This window comes from Orycteropus afer, unplaced genomic scaffold (assembly GCF_000298275.1).
Source record: "Orycteropus afer afer isolate SDZICR_OR568_19922 unplaced genomic scaffold, OryAfe1.0 scaffold00375, whole genome shotgun sequence".
Classification (NCBI taxonomy): Eukaryota; Metazoa; Chordata; class Mammalia; order Tubulidentata; family Orycteropodidae; genus Orycteropus; species Orycteropus afer.
Window position 1 is genome coordinate 1,173,332 of NW_006921962.1, and position 23,121 is coordinate 1,196,452.

A 23,121-nucleotide genomic window follows, 5' to 3' on the forward strand; every position below is an offset into this window, starting at 1 on the left:
TACTTACTTCAATAACAGAAAATAAATTGAGCATTAAATACATAGAAAACATCATGGTAGACCAAAGTATAACACAACATGATCTCTGTCCTCAAGAAAAATTATTTCCCTACCAAATGTTTTCCTTTCCGTGACCCAGTGAGTTTTATATGGAATATCATAATCTATTCTTTTCAAAAAATTGGAGCTCTGGTGGCATATTAGCTAAGGCATTTGACTGCTAACCAGAAGGCTGGCAGTTCAAACCCACCAGCCACTCCTTGGAAGGAAGGTTGGGCAATCTACTTTTGTAGTGATATTGCCTCAGAAACCCAAGGAGGGGTCACTATGAGTTGGATCCGACTCCACAGAAGTGGTTGCTTTAATCTAATAGAATTATTTTTTAAAGAGCTTTAACAAGTTAGGTTTCTAGAATTTTGATGCTACAGAAATCCATTATTAACAAAGAGGATACTGTCCTCAAAGACACTACTGACTGTGAATACCCCTTCCCCTCCAAAAAAATTCTATGATTCTGTGAAAACTGAATTCCCTAACAAAGATGAATAAGAAAGATGATATTGTAAGCTTTGATGAAGTTATATGAAGGAACAGTATTATTCAGAGACACTGTACGGAGATGGCATTTGTTTAATATTTGACACATTCATGAATATTGATGCTTTTAACTTTGTTTCATGAAAACACATTTCATGAAAAAACAGATTTAAAAATTCTTAAGCATCTTTCATGCTGTATATCAAAGAGTTCAATCCTCTGGATAAATTGCCAGTTGTTCAAACTGTCTAGGTCAATTCTCAAACTTACATTTTTTTATAACAAAGAACTGAATTCCCCTAGATAAAAAATCAATTCCATACTGTATATGTTACAATTCAATTTTTTACAAAGTTCATTCAAAATACAGTTTTATAAATTTGTCATTAAGCCAACAAATATCTATTAATTTTACTAGCTTAATAAACCAATTTTTTATTATTAATATTTATGATGATTTTGGAAAAAATTGGAGCAAAGCATTTGACGTCAAATATAATAAATATTTTTTTCTATATTTGTAGGTAAACCTGGTTTTTTGAAAGATGTAAAGCAACTGAGTCTAAACTTCAAATATAGTCTATAAATATTTTCAGTCAGTAATGAAATATTCACAATGCAAAGCACATATTCTGCCACAGACAGCTTTCCGTATTAAAGCAGATACCTTAGGCAGCCCTGTTGTCCCAGATGTGTAAAGAATATACAGGGGGTGATCAGAAAGAACAGGGACACAGTCGTGGGACTGTGCTTTTGCCATCTCTTCATCCCAGTCAAGGTCACGACCTGGAGCCAAAGGAACCGTTTCCTACACACCAAAAACAGAGGAAGATGCACTGAAAATGTGATTAAATTAGGGATACACAGAGAATGCTTATATTCACATAAGTCAGAGTATTTCGATGAACAGCTAGGACTACATGGCATTGAACAGTGGATTTATGATAAAACTCTCAAGGTCACCAGTTGAGATAAGTGCTCATAAATACTTCCAACAGTTTGATGTTGGCTTTAACTGAATTGACAAAAAAGATAAGAATATGTTTTATTCAAGTCTAGGAATACCCTTAAGAAATTCAATCAGATCCAGTCACATGTTTCTGCCAACAGAGCTAATTTACAAAGGTTCATGTTTTTATAAATGCATGTGCACTAATAACATTATAAACTAATTTCTATTTTCTATAACCTATTTGGAATTGCTGTTTTCACAATAAAATGTCAACTATCACCTTAAAATTCTTCTTTATATCAGTGACATTTAGGAGTAATACTGTGGTCATGTTTCCAAATGAAAACATATTAAATAGTCTTCAAAGGTAGAGGAAAATCTATTTTTGCCATTTTAAGAACAAAAAGCAGTTTTTAAAATTATTCAGAATATAGAATATATTTTAAAAATATAATCCAAGATTTCCTGCATCTAGATCATTAAATAATATGACAAGTTTTATTGTTGTTGTTGTTGTTGTTCAGAGAACTAGGCTCTGGACAGGAAACTTTGTGATAACAGATTTAAGAATTAAATTGATACACCTTACAAGTTAGACAGATCCTTTAAAATAAAATGAAAAAATAAAATGAGACAATGAAATAAGTCAGGTAGGTAAAAAGTAGGGGTGCAGCTTATGGAAAAAATTACTTTAACAGAGAGTTCCACTGATTTAAATAGTTAAGGAGTAAATGTATGGTTATTTTCCAAAACATTATTAAGCTTTTGAGATCCAAAGTTGTCCTCGCACATCAGGAAGTCTATCATTGTTGAATGTGTTAACATAGGCTAAAGAGACAAGAATATGCATACTTCTGTGAAAATTTAGTAAGATCCACTATGTAGAATAAGTGTACATAACCATTCACTTCACCCAGATGATCCCTGAGCTAAATCCAGAAACTCTCAAAGATGTGGAAAAGCCAGACTACTTCCATTTCCCAGGTTTCTTAATGTATTAATCAGATGTAAAAAATAGTTGTCTATCTAAACGAGTACATTTATAAATTAATACTTCTATATATAGTTGGCCTTTTGACAAGATGGGTTCAAACTGCATGGGTCCACTTACACATAAATTTGTTTCAACATATGGATCCTGGAAAAATTCAAGAGCTAATAGACATCAGAGGAGCTCTGGTAAGGTAATGCCTAAGGCACTTGACTGCTAACCAGAAGGCTGGTGGTTCAAACCCATCAGCCACTCCTCGGAAGGAAGATGGGCAATCTACTTCCGTAGTGATACTGCCTCAGAAACCCAAGGAGGGGTCACAATGAGTTGGGTCCGACTCAAGAGCACATAACAACAACAACAATAGACATCACACCAAAGGAATTGACAGAAGACAACTTGATGGAGATGAATGCTTCTGAACCAGTGTCAGACAATCAGGAAAAAGATGTAGAAGCAGTGTCAGGAAACAAATTGACATTTGACCTCAACATTTGACCACGTGGCAGAAAGATTCCAATTATTCAAGATTTCTTCTGACTTTTTTATGACATGGATGATATGGACACAAATTAAAGTATCATATCATATCCTTCTATGATATGGACACTGAAATTAAAGCAAATGGTGGAAGAAGGATTGATTCCATAAGGAAATAATTCTAGAGAAATTAAAAAGGAGAAAAGTCAGACAGAAATTATGATGCATTTTCATAAATTTACACTGAGTGTTCCTGCCTCTCCTACTGCCCCTTCTACCTCCTTCACCTCTTATGCCTCTGCCACCACACACAGCATGACCCACCCCTTGTCTTTCTCTTCTTCCTCAGACTACTCAGTGTGAAGATTATAATGATGAAGACCTTTATGATCTACTTCTACTTACTTAACAGTAAGTAATCATCATGCCATATAGTTAATAAACTTATTTGTTTTGTATGTGTCTTCATGTGAAAATCTGACAACTGTAGAGCAAAAATTTTGTTAATCAACTGCTTATATTATCAGTAGGAGCTCTGGTGGCATAGTGCCTAAAGCATCTGACTGCTAACCAGAAGGCTGGCAGTTCAAACCTACCAGCCACTCCTTGGAAGGAAGGTTGGGTAATCGACTCCCATAGTGATACTGGCTTGGAAACCCAAGGAGGTGTCACTATGAGTAGGATCCAACTCGATGGCAGTGTGTTGCATTTGTATTATGTTATCAGTAAGGCTTCTCATCATTAGTAGTTAGCTTCTGGTTATTAGTAGCTAAGTTTTTAGGGAGTCAAAAGTTATACACAGATTTTAGACTGGATGGTGTTTGGTGCCCCTAACCCCCATGTTGTTCAAGGGTCAACCGTAACTTCACAGGTGTGATGCCTATATAAGTAAACACATTTAGGACAATCTAAATTAGAAATGCATCATGAAAGTAAAATCTCAGCCTCAACTGGCTTCTCAAATTTCTGATAGGTCCTTGCTGTGAAATTAAAGAAATAAAAATAATTAATTTTAAGTTACATATTCTGTGTGTATTTTAATCCATCAGATAAAAACAACTAGTTTCAAATTATTAACCTCTGATGTCACAATTAGAGACTAAAATGTTGTCATACTATAAAATGAGAAAACGGCAATACCATGATGATAGAAATCGACTGAAATGAGGACCTAAGTGAGTGGTTATTTTTGAGGCTAACAAATACAGGGATACAAAATGGAGATTTAGCTTTTACATGTACACTTTACTTCTATACATAGGTATTTATAGTTGATACAATTATTTAAGGCAATACTGGGAAAGCACCTGAAGTTCCCTGATATAATATTCCTTTGATTCTGCCATTACTTGCCTGAGGCTGAGAAGTGGCAGCCCGGTTTTTATCTCCTCTGCCAAAAATGCCATCTGGTTAATGAGACATACCATGAGCCTTGCCATTTGCATCTATCTGAACTCAAAGCAAAGCCAGTCCACTGGGCTTAATTATTGTCTAAACAGCAAATCTGATATGAAAGACAAGAGACATCTAAGCCCTCATTTAAAATGAGGACATGACACAATAGAGGGAAAAGTCTAGATAAAGGGAGAGAGAGAGAAAGTAAGCTAGTTACAGTGTGGGTATCTATTAAGAGGAAAGGAAAGAGATTGGGATTAAAAAAATCTGAATAGGGTACATTAATATCTCCATCACGTGTATTTGTGAATGGAAGATATAGCATATATTTTATCGGCTAAAAGTCACTAAGCTGGAGTTCAAATCACGGCTCCACCATTTATTAGCTGTGACTTTCAGCTATGATCTTTCCATGACTCAGTTTCTTATTTATAAAATGGGGCTAGCAATGTTGTTGTTGTTGTTGTTATTTGCCGTCGAGTCGGCCCCGACTCATAGCGACCCCTCCTTGGGTTTCCGAGGCAGTATCACTACGGAAGTAGGATTGCCCAACCTTCCTTCCGAGGAGTGGCTGGTGGGTTTGAACCGCCAGCCTTCTGGTTAGCAGAGCAATAGTATCTACTTTATTGGTTTGTGAAAATTAAATAGGAAAACTGTTTGAAAATATTAGCATTGAGCCTAGTACATCATAAGTGCTTAGTAAATTCCACATATACTCATATATGTGTGTACACACATACTCACATAAACTAATGTGTGTGTGTGCATGCGCATGTGCACATGCACTCCCGACATTCCTCTAACCTTCTCTTACCCCAAGCCTTTTTCATTGCTGACTTTCCATTCCCTGGCTTAAACAATAAGAAAGCCTTTAAAAATATATATATGTTTGAGGTCATATGAAACTTAAAATTCTTCTTCGAGACAGCAAGAACATTAAAATCATTGAGTATAGCAGTTCATGAACCGCAGACTACTAAAACTTTACACAAAAATTTAATGTGGTAAATGGTAATTGCCAGGTGGTAATCAAAATGACATAGTCTTACCACTCTCTGCTCTCAGTACTTTTGTCATTTAAGTATTTTCTGCAGATAACCTCTCAAGAGCTCCATAAAATTGTACATTATTATTTGCATTCTTGTTATTTCCTTTCTGCAAAACAATTTTTATCCTTTAGAAACTCTAGTTGATCCCACCATGAGTAAATGGAGACTTACTTGGATATGGAAATAAGGTGATCATCATGTCAAGTTTATCAGGAAGAACTGTAAAATGTATTCATTTATGAATTATACTATCTTTTCCTTCATGGGTCACAGAATAATTTATCTGTTTAGAAGATTCATATTTTGTTTTCCTGAACATAGTTTTATTTCTTGCTTAAATATATTTTATAAATTTTTTTAGAAGATATATTACATACAGATAATCACATCTCACTAAGAGACAGGATAACAGAGAAATTAATTATGCAATCAAAGTACATGCACTCAAATCACGACTCTGGCACTAACTAATTGTAACACTCTGGGCAAATTATTTATCTGTCAGTGCCTTCCTCTTCTGTATAACAGGAACCATGATAATAATATCACCTAGCCCACCCATAGCAGAGTGTCTTAAAAATCACATGGTAAGCAGTAAGTATTGCTCATCATCATCATCATCATCATCATTATTGTTATAATTTAACTAATAAATGATACTCATCATAAGAGCACTATACATAGATCCCCAATTCATTAGTATTACATGGATCTCTGTTTCAGTCTTTTTTATTTTAAGCCAGTTTTTATAAAGACACTAAATATAAATCACATCTGTTTTCTGGGGAGGGGAAGAAAATGGCAACAATATTTATGAAGTTTATTATAAAGCAAGTGCCCCTTTCAAAGGGTCAAAACTTGAATCATCCTTAGCACATTACAATAAAAACAACAAGATTCAATACTGAAGTTACCATATTCGGACGATTATAAATGAGAATTTTGTCTGGTTTGTGTTGTCCTATCCTCACTGCTTCTTCTAGAAGTGGTATATATTCTACCCTCCTTCCAGGTTCAATGCCAAATGATGCTGTTACAACCATCTTGGGCTACAATGAAAAAAAAATTATTATTGAGCAAGCTTAGTAGTCGAGCTCCTAATTAAGGCAGTCACAATATTTCACATACAGAGTGGTAGTTTCACATTTTTTAAAGAAATGTTTGAATGATTCTGTTCTCCACTGAACAAAGGGCCTGAAAATCAATAAATTCCTTTTAAATGTTATATAGCTAACTATGTCTACATAGTTACATAGACTTTCAGTAATCTGTTCAAAGTTAATTCAGTGATGTGTTTCCTCCGTAACTATGAGCTGTATAAAAATATCTTTCAAAGAAGTCATGAAGAGAGGTGAATTTACTATAAAGTAACATAATGTATGCCAGTGCCCTGCCTTGCCTAAGCCCTTGTAAGATCTCATTGTTGCTCAAGTTTTAATTTTCTGGAGCAATGTCAGCTGGGGGTGGGAGAGGGCAGCCCAATTACATGTCGAGCTTTTCTTTGTAAGAATCTCTAGCAAAATGCCTGAAGAGATCTCAGAAGAAATGGACCCAAATCTCTCACTCATACACACACACACACACACACACACATACACACACATACACACATATGTACATAGATACATATGTATGTATATATATATGAGATTTATAAAATATCCATATATTTATAACAAAATAATAAAAAAAAAAAACTCATTGCTGTCGAGTTGATTTGATTCATAGCAACCCCTCCTTGAGTTTCCAAGGTGGTATCTCTATGGAAGTAGATTGCCCAGTCTTCCTTTTGAGGAGTGGTTGGTGGGCTTGAACCACCAGCCTTCTAATCAGAAGTCAAATGCCTTAGGCACAATTATTTCTTTTCTTATTTTAAATACATATTCGTTTTTACCATATATTACATTTATAATTTTATAATAATTCTCTTTAAAAGACTCTCGAATGATTTAAACTTCAGGTTCCAAAATATCGGTATCTCTCCCCATCATTAAGATACACTTGGCATCAAATTCTTCATCTGACAACTTCCTAATCATTCTTTAAAACATAGCACAGTGTACCCACCCCCCAGGAAAGTATCCCTGGAGGGAACCCCAGTTTGGGCTAATTCTCTTCTTTGGTACATTTTGAGCATGCCTCAGATATCCAATTATGTGCAAAAATGTTTGTCTCCAGCATTGCACAGTAAACTCTCCACAGCCAAGTTTGGATCCCTTTATCTTTTTCTCTCTTTTCCCTGATTCAGTGCTAGCTGCACAATCAGCTCTCAATAAATATTTGTGAAACTGAACAAAAACTCTCATTGATTTTTGGAAACAAATATGCCTTTATTCTTTTAACTGCATTGTTTCTTTACTAAGAAATCCAAAGCAAAGGAAGCAGATAAAAACTGTTCAGGAGACAGATAATCAATCCAAGATATTGCATCTATTACTAAATTCTTATGTCTAGATAAAATACACTTCATCTAGGGAAGGTTTCCACTATGTGAAATATATTTATATGTAATACTTTCTGCTTTTTTTGGGATATGTTTTAATATTCCTGGAAATTAGCCTCAGTACCATTGTACAACTTGCCCAGGTAACAAGTGGTGGGATCAGGAAGAGGGCTCAGCTCTGTGCGATTGCAGAACACTCTGTTTTCTTCCACTGTATTAAACTGTCTTTTAAAATAAATAAAAATGAAAAAGAAATGTCTTGTTTCCTTTCATTATATTTTAAAGGTCAGACATTTGAATATATTTCACCTTGTAGTATCTACAGGAGCCCTGGTACCACAGTTGCTAAAGACCTTGGCCGTTAACTGAAAGGTCAGAGGTTCAAACCCACCAGGCACTCCACAGGAGAAAGATGTGGCCATCTGCTTCCGTAACGATTTATACCCCTGGAAACCCTGTGGACAGTTCTACTTTGTCTTATAGGATCACTGTGAGGCAGAATTGACTTGACAGCAGTTGGTTTTTTGGCATTTTTTTTTTTTTTTTGTAGTATCTATATTTTCAAACATAGATTCAGATAAAATTCACTAAGAGGTTAGAATTCTGAACAAATTATGAACATATATAGAATATATTAGGACTAGCTAGAATAATTTTGTAAAGCCAAAATTAGATGCTTCCTCCAGAAAAACAATTCATTCATATTTCTGCTAACAGTCTTTTATTAAAGTATATACATTTTTATCTGAACTGATTAACCAGAATATATTATTTCCAAATTCACCTGTTAAAATAAAGCTTTCTCATCAGCTTTTGTTTCAAAATGATGACATCTCAATCTCTCCTGATTTTAACTATTAATTCTATTCAAATAAATCAAACGTGTATCTCTATATCCAATTGCTAATCTTTTCTTTTCAAAGATCTTGCTCATGAGAATATGTATTATTGCCTAAACTACTTAAATAAGTTATATGTGTGTGTACACACACATGCACATATGTACATATACATGAAAATGTCTCCAGCTGTTGCATAAATTTTATAAATCCTAATTTTTCGTATACCTCAATTTTATACAATTTCAAAGGGAAGAAAATAAACTGTGTTTGAAATTTCTGTGGCACAAAGATTTTGAGTTTGTATCTTCCACAGCGAACACGCCCTCGACTGCAGTCCCCAGCCTGCCGTGCTGCTTTCCAGATCTGCTTCTACCTGGAGATTTTCCCTTAGATTTCCCTTCATTAGCCCTAAATTAAGCTGATAGTTAAAAATGGAATTCCTCTGGTTAATCTATAAATCAGGCTCTTAGTTCTAATAACCAATCTATTACCAGACAAAGCAAAATATACAAAACTTCTCTATTTGTCTAGCATTCAGATGACCATCCAAAAAACCAAACCAAACCAAACTTACTGCCATCCAGTCCAAGGCTGTAAATCTTTACAAAAGAAGCTTGCTCCAACTTTCTTCCATGGAGCACCTTCTCCCCCTCACTGCCATCGAGTCGGACCCCGACTCATAGCGACCCCTCCTTGGGTTTCCGAGGTGGCATCACTACGGAAGTAGATTGTCCAACCTTCCTTCCGAGAAGTGGCTGGTGGGTTTGAACCATCAGCCTTCTGATTAGCAGTCAAATGCCTTAGGCACTATACCACCACTACATCACCAGAGCAGCTGTTAGGTTCAAATTACCGACCTTTTGGTTAGCAGCCAAATGCCTTAACCATTATACCACCAGAGCTCCTTCAGATAACCCTCAGTAGATATTAATTATCTTTCCTGTTAAGAGTCTCTTTGCTGTTCTTGTTGCTGTTAAGTGCCATCGACTCATCTCTGACTCATAGCAACATTATGTACAACAGAGCGAAACACTACCTAGTCCTGTGCCAGCCTCACGATCCCTGCTCTACCTGAGCTTATCGCTGCAGCCACCATGTCAATCAATCTTGTTGAGGGCCTACTCCTCTTTCATTGACCCTCCAATTTACAAGCATGATATCCTTCTCCAGAGGATGGTCCCTTCTGACAACATGACCAAAGTAGGTCAGATGAAGCCTGGCCATTCTCACTTCCAAGGACCATTCCAGCTGTACTTCTTCCAGTACAGATTTGTTAGTTCTTTTAGCAGTCCATGGTACTTTCAGTACTCTTCCCCAACACAACTCAAAAACATCAACTCTTCTTTGGTCTTCTTTATTCATTGCTCTGTTCTCACTTGCATATGAGGCTATTAAAAATACCATGGCTTGGGTTAGACAAGATGTCTTCAAGGAGACATCTCTGCTCTTCATCACTTGAAACAGGTATTTTGCAGCAGATTTGCCCAAGGCAATATGTCTTCTGATGTCTTGGTTGCTGCTTCCATTGGTGTTGATTGTAGAACCAAGCAATATGAAGTCTTTGACAACTTCAATCTTTTCTCCATTTATCATAATGCTGCTTCCTGATCCAGTTGTGAGGATTTTTGTTTTCTTTATATTGAGGTGTAATCCATACTGCAGACTGTCGTCTCCAATCTTCAACAGTAATTATTTCAAGTCATCCTAACTTTCAGCAAGCAAAGTTGTGTCCTCTGTATATTGCAGGTCGTTAATGAGTCTTCTTCCAATCCTGATGCCACATTCTTCTTCATATAGTCCAGCTTCTCTGGTTATTTTCTCAGCATACAGATTGCATAAGTATGGTGAAAGGATACAACTCTGACACACTCCCTTCCCAATTTTAAACCATGCAGTATCCCCCTGTTCTGTTCAAATGACAGCCTCTTGGTCTATATACAGGTTCTTCATGAGTATAATTAAGTGTTCCAGAATTTCCAATCTTCTCAATTTTATCCATAATTTCTTATGATCCACACAATTGAATGTTTTGCATAGTCAATAAAAAAAACAAGTAAACATCTTTCTGGTATTCTTTGCTTTCAGCCAAGATCCATCTGACATTAGCAATGACATCTCTCGTTCCATGTCCTCTTCTGAATCCAGCTTGCATTTCTGGAAGTTCTCTGTTAATATACTGCTACAACCGTTTTTGAATTATCCTCAATAAGCTTTTTCTTGCATGTGATATTAATAATATTGTTTGATAATTTCCACATTCTGTGGGATCACCTTTCTTTGGAATGGGTACAAAGATGGATCTCTTCCAGTCAGTTGTTGTTCTGGTTACCTAGTGCTGCTCTGACAAGAATATACCACAAATGAGATGGCCTTAACAAACAGGAGTTAATTCTCTCACAGTGTGGAGGCTTTAAGTCCAAGTTCAAAGTTCCAGGCTCTAGGGGCTGGGTGAAAGCCCCTCAACCTTAGGGTCCAGCTTTGCCTGCTGCTTCCAACCCACCAGAGCTGGAGGCATTTCTTCACTCAGACAGTTGCTGGCCCCTGAGACTGACAAACCCAAGGTTGACAAGTAAAAAGGCACAGTCCCAATGTTACTAAACCACGTGGCAGGCCACTAATTCAAGTCCATTTTAAGTCCCAAGGTCGGCAGAGTATGGCAGGCTGCTGAACAATGACATAGCTACATACAGGGTCCAAGCATGTCATAGGTTAGAGACCATTCCCAAGGCTTCTCCTTGTATACAGGAAGCAGACTCACATCCCAAAGACAGCTACTCAGCTGCTTGTGGTAGATCCCACCATGGAGTTGATTGCCAGTCTCATTATGGGGAATAACTACCACCAGCTGTCCAGCCACTCAACCAGGCCCAGCCAAGTTGACGCAGAAACATAACCACCACAGTTGGCCAGTGGCTGTCTTCCAAATCTCTTGGCATAGCTGAATGAGGGCTTCCAGCGGGGCATCCGTTTGTTGAAACATCTCAGTGGGTATTTCATCAATTCCTAGAGACTTGTTTTTTGCCAGTTCCTTCAGTGCAGCTTTGACTTCTTCCTTTAATCATTGGTTCTTGATCATATGCCAACTCCTGAAATGGATGAACATTGACCAATTCTTTTTGGTACAGTGACTCTGTGTATTCCTTCCATCTGCTTTTGATGTTTCCTGCATCATTTAATGTATCTCCCATAGAACCTTTCAATACTGCAGCTCAAGGCTTAAATTTTTTTTGAGTTCTTTCAGCTTGGGAAATGTCAAGTGTGTTCTTCCCTTTTGGTTTTCTAACTCCAGATCTTTGCACATTCCATTATAATAATTGACTTTGTCTTCTCGAACTGCTCTTTGAAATCTTCTGTTCAGCCCTTTTATCTTGTCATTTATTCCATTTGCTTTTAGCTACTCTCCATACTAGGGATTGCTTACCCAGCCTGTTCCAAGAGTCTCCTTGGAATCACAAAACTCTAAAGGTCAGCCATCCCTAACTTCTACAATCACCTTACTGCCTTGATTTTCCCATTGCCATTACTCTCCTCCACATTGCTCACTGCTTCACACACAGACCAACTACTATAAGTTCTTATTCATACCTCTGACATCTCTCCCACTCACCTCATTCTTGGAAGTATTGGCTTCTCTTAATGTTGCTTAAACCATGACACTTCCTCCCCTGCTCATAAACATTTGACTGGTCAAGGTCTACAGAATCTAGCTCAGATTAAAACTGCCTTTGCAATCTCCCTTTCTCTTACTGTTCAGCCATACTGTGGTCTACACATTGTTCTTCCAAATGAATTTAACACTTTCCTAATTCCAATCTCTAACTCATACCCTTCTTCTCAGCTCTTGAACATTGCCATTCTCCTCAATTACAAATCTCACCTCCTTCAGGAAGTGATCCTTCTTTCCCCAATAAAACGTAATTGCTTCTATCTCTAAATTAGAGATCTGCCAACTATGGCTTGCAAACCAAACATGGCCCACAGCCTGTTAATGTTTTATTGGGGGGTGGGGTAACACACCCTTTTGTTTATATATCTTCCACATAGCAGAGCCAAGTAGTTGTGATGGAAACACAGTCACCAGCAAAGCTTAAAATATTTACTTTCCATCCTTTTACAGAAAGTATTTGTGAAACAATGCTCTAAATTCTTATAATAATAACAGCAAACATTTTTTAATGGTACTATGTGCCAGACACTCTACTGTTTTAACTTCAACAACAACCTTGTAAGTTTGCTACTTTAGTACCACAATTACACATGTGACTCTTTCCCCCACCCCCTCCCTCTTAACAGCTGTGCTTTACAAACTACCCCTGGCAATATAGAGATTGTAAAACTAGTCATGTGTCTCATCAATTAGACAAGTCTCATTTATTATCCAGTGCCAGTGATGGTGTCAAGCACATAGTGAATGCTTAATAAATATATATTACGTGACTGAATTTGTTATTTTTTTTCTTGTATGTTTCATATAGCCCAATATATATCAAGCTAACTTCAAAGGCATGCAAGCTATCTCACATGTCAAATTCCTCATAGTACCTAGCAAGACGTCTTTCACATATAAAGTAATTATTTTATTATAGATATGCATGCCAAATGAAAAGTAAGTTTTAATTATCCCACTTAAAAGCAAAATCTAAAAAGAGGAACTCACTCTCAGATGATTCACCTACAGATAAATATGGTTATACTATAGGTGGCTACTTGGCACAGGATTCGCCAACATTTTGTTCTGTTATAAACAAGTTGCCTTGACTCAAAATCAACTTGACAACAATTAACAACAACATATATAGCAATTAGTTGAGTTCCCCCAGATCAAAGACCTACCTTTACATGATCAATGCGACTACTTAGTTCTTTGGATGCAAATCCCCCAAATATGAGACTGTGGATGGCTCCTATCCTTGCACATGCCAGCATGGTGTACATGGCCTGTGGGATCATGGGCATGTAGATGACCACAGTGTCACCTTTCTCGATGCCATATTTGACCAAAACACCAGCCAACTTAGAGACCTGTAACAAAATCATTAGATGAGGAAGGTTGCTTTCTGTGTTATTTCACTAAATTTCTAAATTAAAGCAGTAATACCAGAAGATGATCATTCTCTTGCTACTTGATTAAAAAAGCAAAAGTAAAACATATTTGATGATATGATGAGGATGTAGATGGTGAAAACAATAAAGGATTTGTATTATAATAAATGATTAAAATCAACTTACTATTATTAAGCCATATTGACTACATGGCTTAAATTTGTTAAATTATTCATTCCACAGCATATTTTATGAGAAACTACTTTGTGCCAGGTGCTCTGTTTAAAGTTGGAAATATAATATTGAATAAGAAAGATATAATTTTCCCATGTAGAGTTTATATTCTAAAAGATGAATCAGTCAAGTAAACAGAACAATGAAGTAATTACAAATTTAGATATATGCAGAATTACCTGTTGAAGGAAACAAGTATGTGTCAAGATAGAAAACAAAAATCATTATAAGCTTATAAGGCAAATAGGGCAGATTATATTATTATTATTATTCCCATTTTAAAGATAATGTAACTAAGGCTCAAAGAAAATAAATAGCTAACCAAGATAAGACAGCTAGTAAATTGTGTAGTCTAGATACCATGATAGGTATTCCAACTTTATATTCTTTATTTTTCAATGCCTCGAGCCAGTTTCTTCCTTACAGTTTTCTATATTATTTATACAAAGCTCCTACCCTGAACATTTTCAACAAAGTTATTTTTCCATTCAATGTGTGTTTTTACAGTTTCTAGTAATAAATATGGAGCTCCAGTAGCATAGTGCCTAAGGCACTTGACTGCTAACCAGAAGGCTGGCGGTTCAAACCCACCAGCCACTCCTTGGAAGGACAGTTGGGCAATCTACTTCTGTAGTGATACTGCCTCGGAAACCTAAGGAGGGGTCGCTATGAGTCGGGTCCGACTCGATGGCACATAACAACAGCAACAACAACTAGTAATAAATATACAATAGAGATAGTTGGCAGTTCAATCCCCTCAGCCACTCCACGGAAGGAAGACTGGGTAATCTACTTCTGTAAAGATTTACCACCTTGGAAACCCACAGGTTTCGCTATGAGTCAGAATCAACTTGATGGCAATGAGTTTTTTTTTTTTTTTTTTGTATAAATCCATACATGATATAATTTTCCTTCAGGCAAGATATTTTCCTTCAGGCAATTATAAAAGGCTATGGGAAATATGCCCTCATTTAACTGAATAAGAAGGTGAAAATTAATTTCCCATTTTAAAGATAATGTAAATGAGGCTCAAAGATAATAAATACCTAATAAGAGAGCTAGTAAATTGTGTAGTCTAGATACCATTATAGGTATTCCAACTCTATATTCAGGAACTATTATATGCCAAACACTAATATCTGATATATTAGGAAACAAAGATCTCTACTCTCAAGTGTTTATTATTAAAGCAGATAGAATATTGCAATAAATAATAAGCAAATAATATATCACATTAAAAAGCAATCAGTGCTATGTTGTTGTCATTATGTGCTGTTGAGTCAGACCTGACTCACAGCGACCCCTCCTTGGGTTTCCGAGGCAGTATCAATACGGAAGTAGATTGCCCCATCTTCCTTCCGAGGAGTGGGTGGGTGTGAACTGCCAGCCTTCTGGTTAGCAGTCAAGTGCCTTAGGCACTAGGCTACCAGAGCTCCCAATCAGTGCTATAGGTGGAAAAAAAGGAGAGGAACAAGTTTAAGAATGTAGTATAAGGGAAGGAATAGGTATAATTCTCAAAGGGATGATCAAACTAGACTTCATTGAGATAGTGACCTTTTGACAAGATAGGTAGAAGGTTGAAAATAAGTTGATATCTGTGAATACAATACTGTTTTAGACAGAGGAAACACCATTACAAAGATGTATTAGGGATCATACATCATGTGATTGAAAAAGAGCAAAAAGACCAGGAAAACTGCAGCAGAAAAAGGGAAAACTGTAAGTCACAAAGTCAATGGGCCTATAAGGCCCAGCAGGCAACTGGAAGGGTTACGGCTCGCCTTTGAACTTGGATGCTCAAAATAATGAACAGAAGAGTCTCCAGAGAAGAATTAGGCCACATGGCTGTTTGTGGTATCTTTCATTTCACCCTGACTCCCTTACTTTCTCAGCAAATTCAAAGGATTCTGCATCCTGCCCATTCTTCTTTTTTCTCTCTATTCACTTTTTCTGTGCAAAGGGGTAAAGATGTGATGAAGGTTAAGTGCTCTCAAGTGTTCTATTCTCCACTATACTGCAAACTCTGTAACCTAGTGCTATTTTTTTTTTAAGAACACAAAGCTGCCTAACAGAAAGTTGTAAGAAAGATAACCAAAGTAATATAAATCATGAACTTAAATTCTACGTGGACCTCAAGAACCAAGATAAACACTAGAAAGTTATATCCAAACACCGTAGTGTGCAATCCTTGCAGAAAGTGGCCCTATACCAAACCAAAAACCAAACTCACTGCCAAGTCATTTCTGACTCATAGCAACCCTCTTTGGGTTTCCAAGGCGGTAAATCTTACAGAAGTAGATTGCCCAATCTTCCTTCCAAGGAGTGGCTGGTGGGTTTGAACCATCAACCTTCTGGCTAGCAGTAAAATGCCTTAGGCCTTACATCATTTAAATACAGCATTTAAGTACAGCACTGGGGAAAACCAGAAAGAGTCTTCTTATTCATAGCTATAATCTTGCTATTTATAGCATCTTGAATACTGTCTGTTGTTCAATAAAGGTCCAATCTAGCAATGATTCAATAAATATTTTCCACTCTTTTCACAATGTTCCTGAAAGATGTCCACAAGTTTTCTTTCCTCTGGAAAAAATGAGATTAAAATATTCAAGACACAATTTGAAAGAGAAGTTTCAATAGGTCCTACGTGAAATGTGACTCCATAATTATTATTATTATTATTATTATTTATTTTGATTTGGGTGAAGATTTACAGAGCAAATTCACTTTCCATACAGCAGTTCACATATACTTTGTCTCATGTCATTGACCACAGTTTACCACAATGCAACAGCTCACCTCCCACTTCCTCCCCATAGTTACCTCTTCCCAGTGTCCATCCCTCCATACTCTCCTGCCCCCTGAGCTGTCTCCCTGGACTCCACAATTATTTAAGTTGGAGACATATGGCATCTCAAAAAAAAAAAAAAAAATCCACATATTCAAATTAGATTTATTAGATTTCATACACAAACCCAGATTTCTAGGTTCTTTTGGAAAACTGAAAGATCTTGTAGCAATAGACGTGAATGACAACAATCAATTGAAGCTAAGGATCAGCTGTGCAGTTTGTCATAAAACTCATCATTCCCAGGGGGCCATGTATCACACAACTTACATTTCCAGTTCCATTCTGAATTTAAAATGCATTCTTCTATATCCTGTTTAAGGAGGTCTGGTGGTGCAGTAGTTAAGGTATTTGGGTGCTAATCAAAAGGTCTGCAGTTTGAACCCATCAGTCACTCCATGGGAGAAAGGTGAGGTAGTCTGCTTCTATAAAGATTTACAGCTTTGGAAACCTTATATGGTAGTTCTACTTTGTTCCATAGGGTCACTATGAGTTGGAATTGACTCAATGGCTATTGGGTTTAGTTTTTGTTTTTATTCTGTTTATTTCATATTATATGCTTACATGATATTCACAAGCTGGAGAGAAATTGTATATATCCCAATAATTAATTTTACTCTCACCCACCCATGTCTCCAACTTACATTATCTGGTTGGCAGCTGAATTGGCAACTACTGCCCTGAAGATACTCTTCAGGCAATTTTGACTGCAATCAGGTTAGTATGACCACAAGATGGTGCTTATTTGGCCTTATTTAGCCTTGTTTCTTGCAGCTGTTCTTCAATGTTTGGATATGATGATAATCACACCAGCACTGGTGTATAGACAACAATTTTACAAGATCAATAGAGCTGATTTCATTTTCATTAGTTTCCAGGCTAAATGTCACTCCATTCAGTAACATATTCCTTTAAAACTTGGAAAATCTAATTATCAGAAGGAAGATTGGGCAATCTACTTCCATATTGATACTGTCTCAGAAACCCAAGGAGGGGTCACTGTGAGTTGCAATCAACTCGACGGCAGTGAGTTTGGTTTGGTTTGGTATGTATATATATATTTACTTATGTGAAAATTTATGGTAAATATGCTTTTGGTAGAACATCTATTAAGTAGTCTTATGAAAAACAAAACATTCGCTCATGGCAAGCAAAAATATGTGGGCCATAATTTAACATAAAAGTATTTTGAGCTGTTGCATTGGGTAAATTGTAGTCAATGGCATGAGACAAAGTGTATGTGAACTGCTATATGGAAAGTGAATTTGCTCTGTAAACTTTCACCCAAATCACAATAAAAATTTTTTAAAATAAAAATAAATAAATAAAAAGTATTTTGAGAATGTCTTCTAAAAAACATCAGGGAGCTGGACTATATGAAGAAGAACGTGGCATCAGGATTGGAAAAAGAGTCTTGCTTTGTGCCTATGACACAACTTTGCTTTCTGAAAGTGAGGATGACTTGAAGCACGCACTTACATCTTGTAAATATTAAAGCAGAGTTGGCTAATATGGGGACTGTGACATGTGCCAGTTATGCATCTAGGTGGGAATTCTATGAAAAATATTTGTTTAAAAATGGAAATGATATTTTTTTAAAGGTGCCTTTCAGGAATGTAAATATTTTTTACATATAAAATTTTTAGGAAACTTATTTTTCAAAACAGTGATGATTTATTGGATATGGTATGGACATATTTTCAATTTTAGTGTGATTATACAGAAATTGTGAAATAGTCCTCTTAACGGTAGGAAAATAACAGGTGATGTTATTAAAAGAAGAAAAAACTCTTCCCCCAAAAGATAAAATTTTACCATTTACAGTTAAGTGAACACTTTATTATTACTTATCTAAAACACAGTAGAATATGTATCTTATATTTAAGTGGTATTCTATTAAGCTGTGGGGAAAAAAATTACAAATTTTAATCTTGTGTTGAAAACAGTTATGTGACAGTGGGCTAGAAAACAATAATATGTTCTACAATAATTTTCACCAAATGAAGAGTAAATATTGTTACGTAAAACAGTTGTTTTCTCATTTCCACTCTCTCACAAGAGGGATTCAATCAGTATTTTCTCATTTTAAGATAATGTACTCAACAAACAAAGTGAAAGGGAGAATTATTTAATCCATTTGCTTCTGGCTCAAAATAACCACAATTTCAATAATCTGTGTGCTTTCAAGTGATTTTCAGCAACACTTTACAGAAAATTATTTCAGACCTACATTTTTCTATGTGTATGTGTTCATAGCCTTGATAAGGAATATGGTCTTCCATTTCTTTAATATTCATATATTTTTATTTACAAGAGCATCATCAAAATTTATCATATGTCAAAAAAGAATGCATTGTTAATTTTAAAACAGTACTTCTATTCAATGGTCAGGTCATTGTTGGCAGAGGAAATAAGCCTACATCAAAGAGAAATTCAAGGCCTAAAAGATTGGAAAATGTAATTGATACTTCCCATTAACACATGACATGACTGTAGTGCATGCTACAAAAAGACAAGAAAGTGTACAGAGAAAAAATAATTAATGGATTGTCTCTACTTTTTACCATTTTAACATCTCTCCATTCTGTTGTTGTTAGGTGCCATCGAGTCAGGTCTGATCATTTCAACCCTATGTACAACAGAAGGAAACACTGCCCAGTCCTGTGCCAGCCTCACAATCCTTGCTATACCTGACCCCATCATTGCAGCCACTGTGTCAATCCATCTCATTGAGGGTGTTCCCCTTTTTCGTTGACCCTCCACTTTACAAAGCATGATATCCTTCTCCAGTGAATGGCCCCTTCTGACAATATGACCAAAGTAGATCAGACGAAGTTTGGTCATTCTTGCTTCCAAGGAGCATCCTGGCTGCACTTCTTCCAGCACAGATTTGTTAGTTCTTTTAGCAGTCCATGGTACTTTCAGCATTCTTCACCAGCACCACAACTCAAAAGCATCAATGCTTCTTCGGTCTTCCTTATTCATCGTCCAGCTCTCACATGCATATGAGGCAATCAAATATACCATGGTTTGGGTTAGGTGCACCTTAGTCTTCTGAGAGATACTTTGTTCTTTGGCACTTTAAAGAGGTCATTTGCAGCAGATTTGCCTGGCGCAATAAATTGTCTGATGTCTTGACTGCTGCTTCCATTGTTAATTGTGACCCAAGTAAAATGAAATCTTTGACAACTTCAATCTTTCTCCATTTGTTGTGATGTTGCTTATTGGTCCACTTGTGAATATTTTTGCTTTTCTGAGATGCAATCCATACTGCAGACTGTAGTCTAATCTTCATCAGTAAGTGCTTCAAGTCATCCTCATTATCAGTAAGCAAATTTGTGTCATGGGCATAACGCAGGAGTCTTCCTCCAATCCTGATGCCACGTTCTTCATATAGTCCAGCTCCTTGGATTATTTGTTCAGCATACAGATTGAACAAGTATGGTGAAAGGATACAACCCTGACAAACTGCCTTCCTGATTTAAATGTGGTCCTCTTGTTCCATTCAAATGACAGCCTCCTGTCTATGTACAGGTTCCTCATGAGAACAATGAAGTGTTCTGGAATTTCCATTCTTCTCAATGTTATCCATAATTTGCCATGATCCACACAATCAAATGCTTTTCCATAGTCAATAAAACACAAGTAAACATCTTTTTGGTGTAATTTGCTTTCAGCCAAGATCTGTCTGACATCAGAAAGGATATCCCTTGTTCCACACCTCTTCTGAATCCAGCTTGCATTTCTGGAAGTGCTTGGTCAATATACTGCTGCAACCATTTTTGAATTATCTTCACCAAGATTTTATTTGCATGTGATATTAATGATATTGCTAGGGAATTTCCACATTCTGTTGGATCACCTTTCTTTGAAATAGGCAGAAATATGGATCTCTTCCAGTCAGCTTGCCAGGTGCTGTCTTCCAAATTTCTTGGCATAGACGAGTAAGTGCCTCCAGCACAGCATTCATTTGCTGAAACATTTCAATAGGTATTCCATCAATTCCAGGAGTCTTGTTCTGTTGCCAATTTCCTCAGTGTAGCTTTGAGTTCTTCCTTCAATACCATCAGTTCTTGATCATATGCCACCTCTTGAAATGTATGAACATCAACCAATTATTTTTGTACAGTGACTCTCTGTGTTCCTTCCATCTTCTTTTGAAGTTTTCTGCATCATTCAGTATTTTGCCCATGGAATCTTTCAATTCTGCAACTCAAGGCTTGAATTTTTCTTTAGTTCTTTCAGCTTGAGAAATGCCAAGCATGTTTTTCCCTTTTAGTTTTCTAACTCCAGGTCTTTGCACATTTCACTATAATAATTGACCAAGTTTCCTCAAGCTGCTGTTTCAAATCTTTTGTTCAGCTCTTTTATCTTGACATTTATTCTATTTGGTTTAGCTAATCTCCATTCAAGGGCAAATTTCAGTATCTCTTCTGACGTTGATTGTAGTCTTTTCTGCCTTTAGCTGTCTTTTTAATGACCTTTTGGTTTGAAGAGGATGATGTTCTTGATGCCTCTGGTTTTCAGTCACTGGTGTTCAATGCATCTATTCTTTAGATGGACTCTAATTTCAGGAGGGATATAATCAAGGTCATATTTTGGCTCTTGTGAACTTGTTTTAATTGTCTTCAGCTTCAATCTGAACTTGCATATGAGCAGTTGATGATCTTTTCCACAGTCAGAACCTGGCCTTGCTTTGGCTGAATATAGTGAGCTTTTCCATTGCCTCTTTCCACACACGTAGTCGATCTGTGCACTCCATCTGGTGAAATTCACACGTATAACCACTGTTTATGTTTATGTTGTTGAAAAAAGGTATTTGCAATGAATAAATCATTGGTCTTGCAAAATTCTATCATGTGATGTCCAGCATTATTTCTATCACCATGGTCTTATTTTCCAACTAATGGTGAGTCTTCTTAGTTAACAACTTTTGCATTTCAATCACTAGTGATAATAAACAGATCTTTATTGCAAATTTGGTCAATTTCAGACTGCAGAGGTTGGTAAAAATCTTCAATTTCCTTGTCTTTGGCTTTGGTAGTTGGTGCATTAATTTGAGTAATAGTAGTATTAACTGGTCTTCCTTGCAGGCATATGGATATTATTCTATCACTGACAGCATTGTACTTCAGGATAGATCTTGAAACATTCTTTGTGATGATGAATGCCACACCATTCCTCTTCAATATCTTGTTTCCAGCATAGTAGATCATATGGTTGTCTGATCCTAAATGGCCAAAATCAGTCCATTTCAGCTCACTAACCCCTAGGATATAATCTTTTGCACTCCATTTCATTTCTGACAACTTCCAATTTTCCTATATTCATACTTCTTCTTTTCCATGTTCAGATTATTAATGGATGTTTACAGCTGTTTCTTCCCATTTTGAGTCATGCCACATCAGCATATGAAGGTCCTGAAAGCTTGGCTCCATTCACATCATTTAGGTCAGCTCTACTCTGAGGAGGCAGCTCTTCCCCAGTTGTATTTTGACTGCCTGCTAACCAGAAGGCTTGTGGTTCAAACCCACTGGCCACTCCTCAGAAGGAAGAGTGGGAAATCTACTTTGGTGCAGATACCACCTCAAAAACCCAAGGAGGGGTTGATATGAGTCAGAATTGACTTGATGGTAGTGACTTTTGTTTTGTTTTGTTTTGTTTTTTCCAACCTGAAGGACTCATCTTCCAACACTATATCAGACAATGTCACAGGGCTGTTCATAAAGTTTCCACCAAAAATCAGACAGTGTTTCACTGCTATTCATAAGGTTTACACTGAACAATTCTTTGAGAAGTGGATAGCACCTTCCTTCTTCCTGGTCTGTCTTAACCTGGAAGCTCCTCTGAATCCTGTCCGCCATGGGTGACCCTGCTGGTATTTGAAATACCAGTGGCATAGCCTCCAGCCTCACAGCAACACGCAAGCCACCATTGTACGAAACTGACAGACAAGTGGTGGTTCTCCACTCTAGGCATTCATAACAGGTTATTGGTTATTTCCTCTTGCTTTTACTCACTTGTCAGTTTCTGCTAAAGTTCCTAATCCTCATGGTATTTGCCATGTGGATGAGAAAGTAAAGATATTTCAGAATGTGCAGAGCAAGGGTTCAGAGTGAAGAGGGTTAAAAGATGAGCTGGGAAGGTATCAATAGACTTGATGTATATAATGCAGAGCCTTGCTAAACCATGTAAAGTTTAGACTTACCCCAGGAATGCTGTTTTTCAACAATATATCAGTGTTTCACTGTTATTCATAAGGTTTTCAGTGGCCAATTTCTTCAGAAATGAATGGTCCCAACTTTCTTCC

The 23,121-nt window shown here is 36.7% G+C and overlaps 1 protein-coding gene across 1 annotated transcript in view; it reads right to left on the reverse strand.

Annotated features, from left to right (window-relative positions):
• ACSS3 (acyl-CoA synthetase short chain family member 3) overlaps positions 1-23,121 on the reverse strand; it is a 281,025-nt gene that overhangs the window by 194,032 nt on the left and 63,872 nt on the right. Inside the window, exons 3-5 of the mRNA XM_007953165.1 lie at positions 13,523-13,711; positions 6,319-6,453; positions 1,205-1,345 (exon numbers count right to left, since the gene is read on the reverse strand). Of these exons, the coding sequence (XP_007951356.1) occupies positions 1,205-1,345; positions 6,319-6,453; positions 13,523-13,711 (465 nt within the window). The remainder of the gene's footprint in view (positions 1-1,204; positions 1,346-6,318; positions 6,454-13,522; positions 13,712-23,121) is intronic.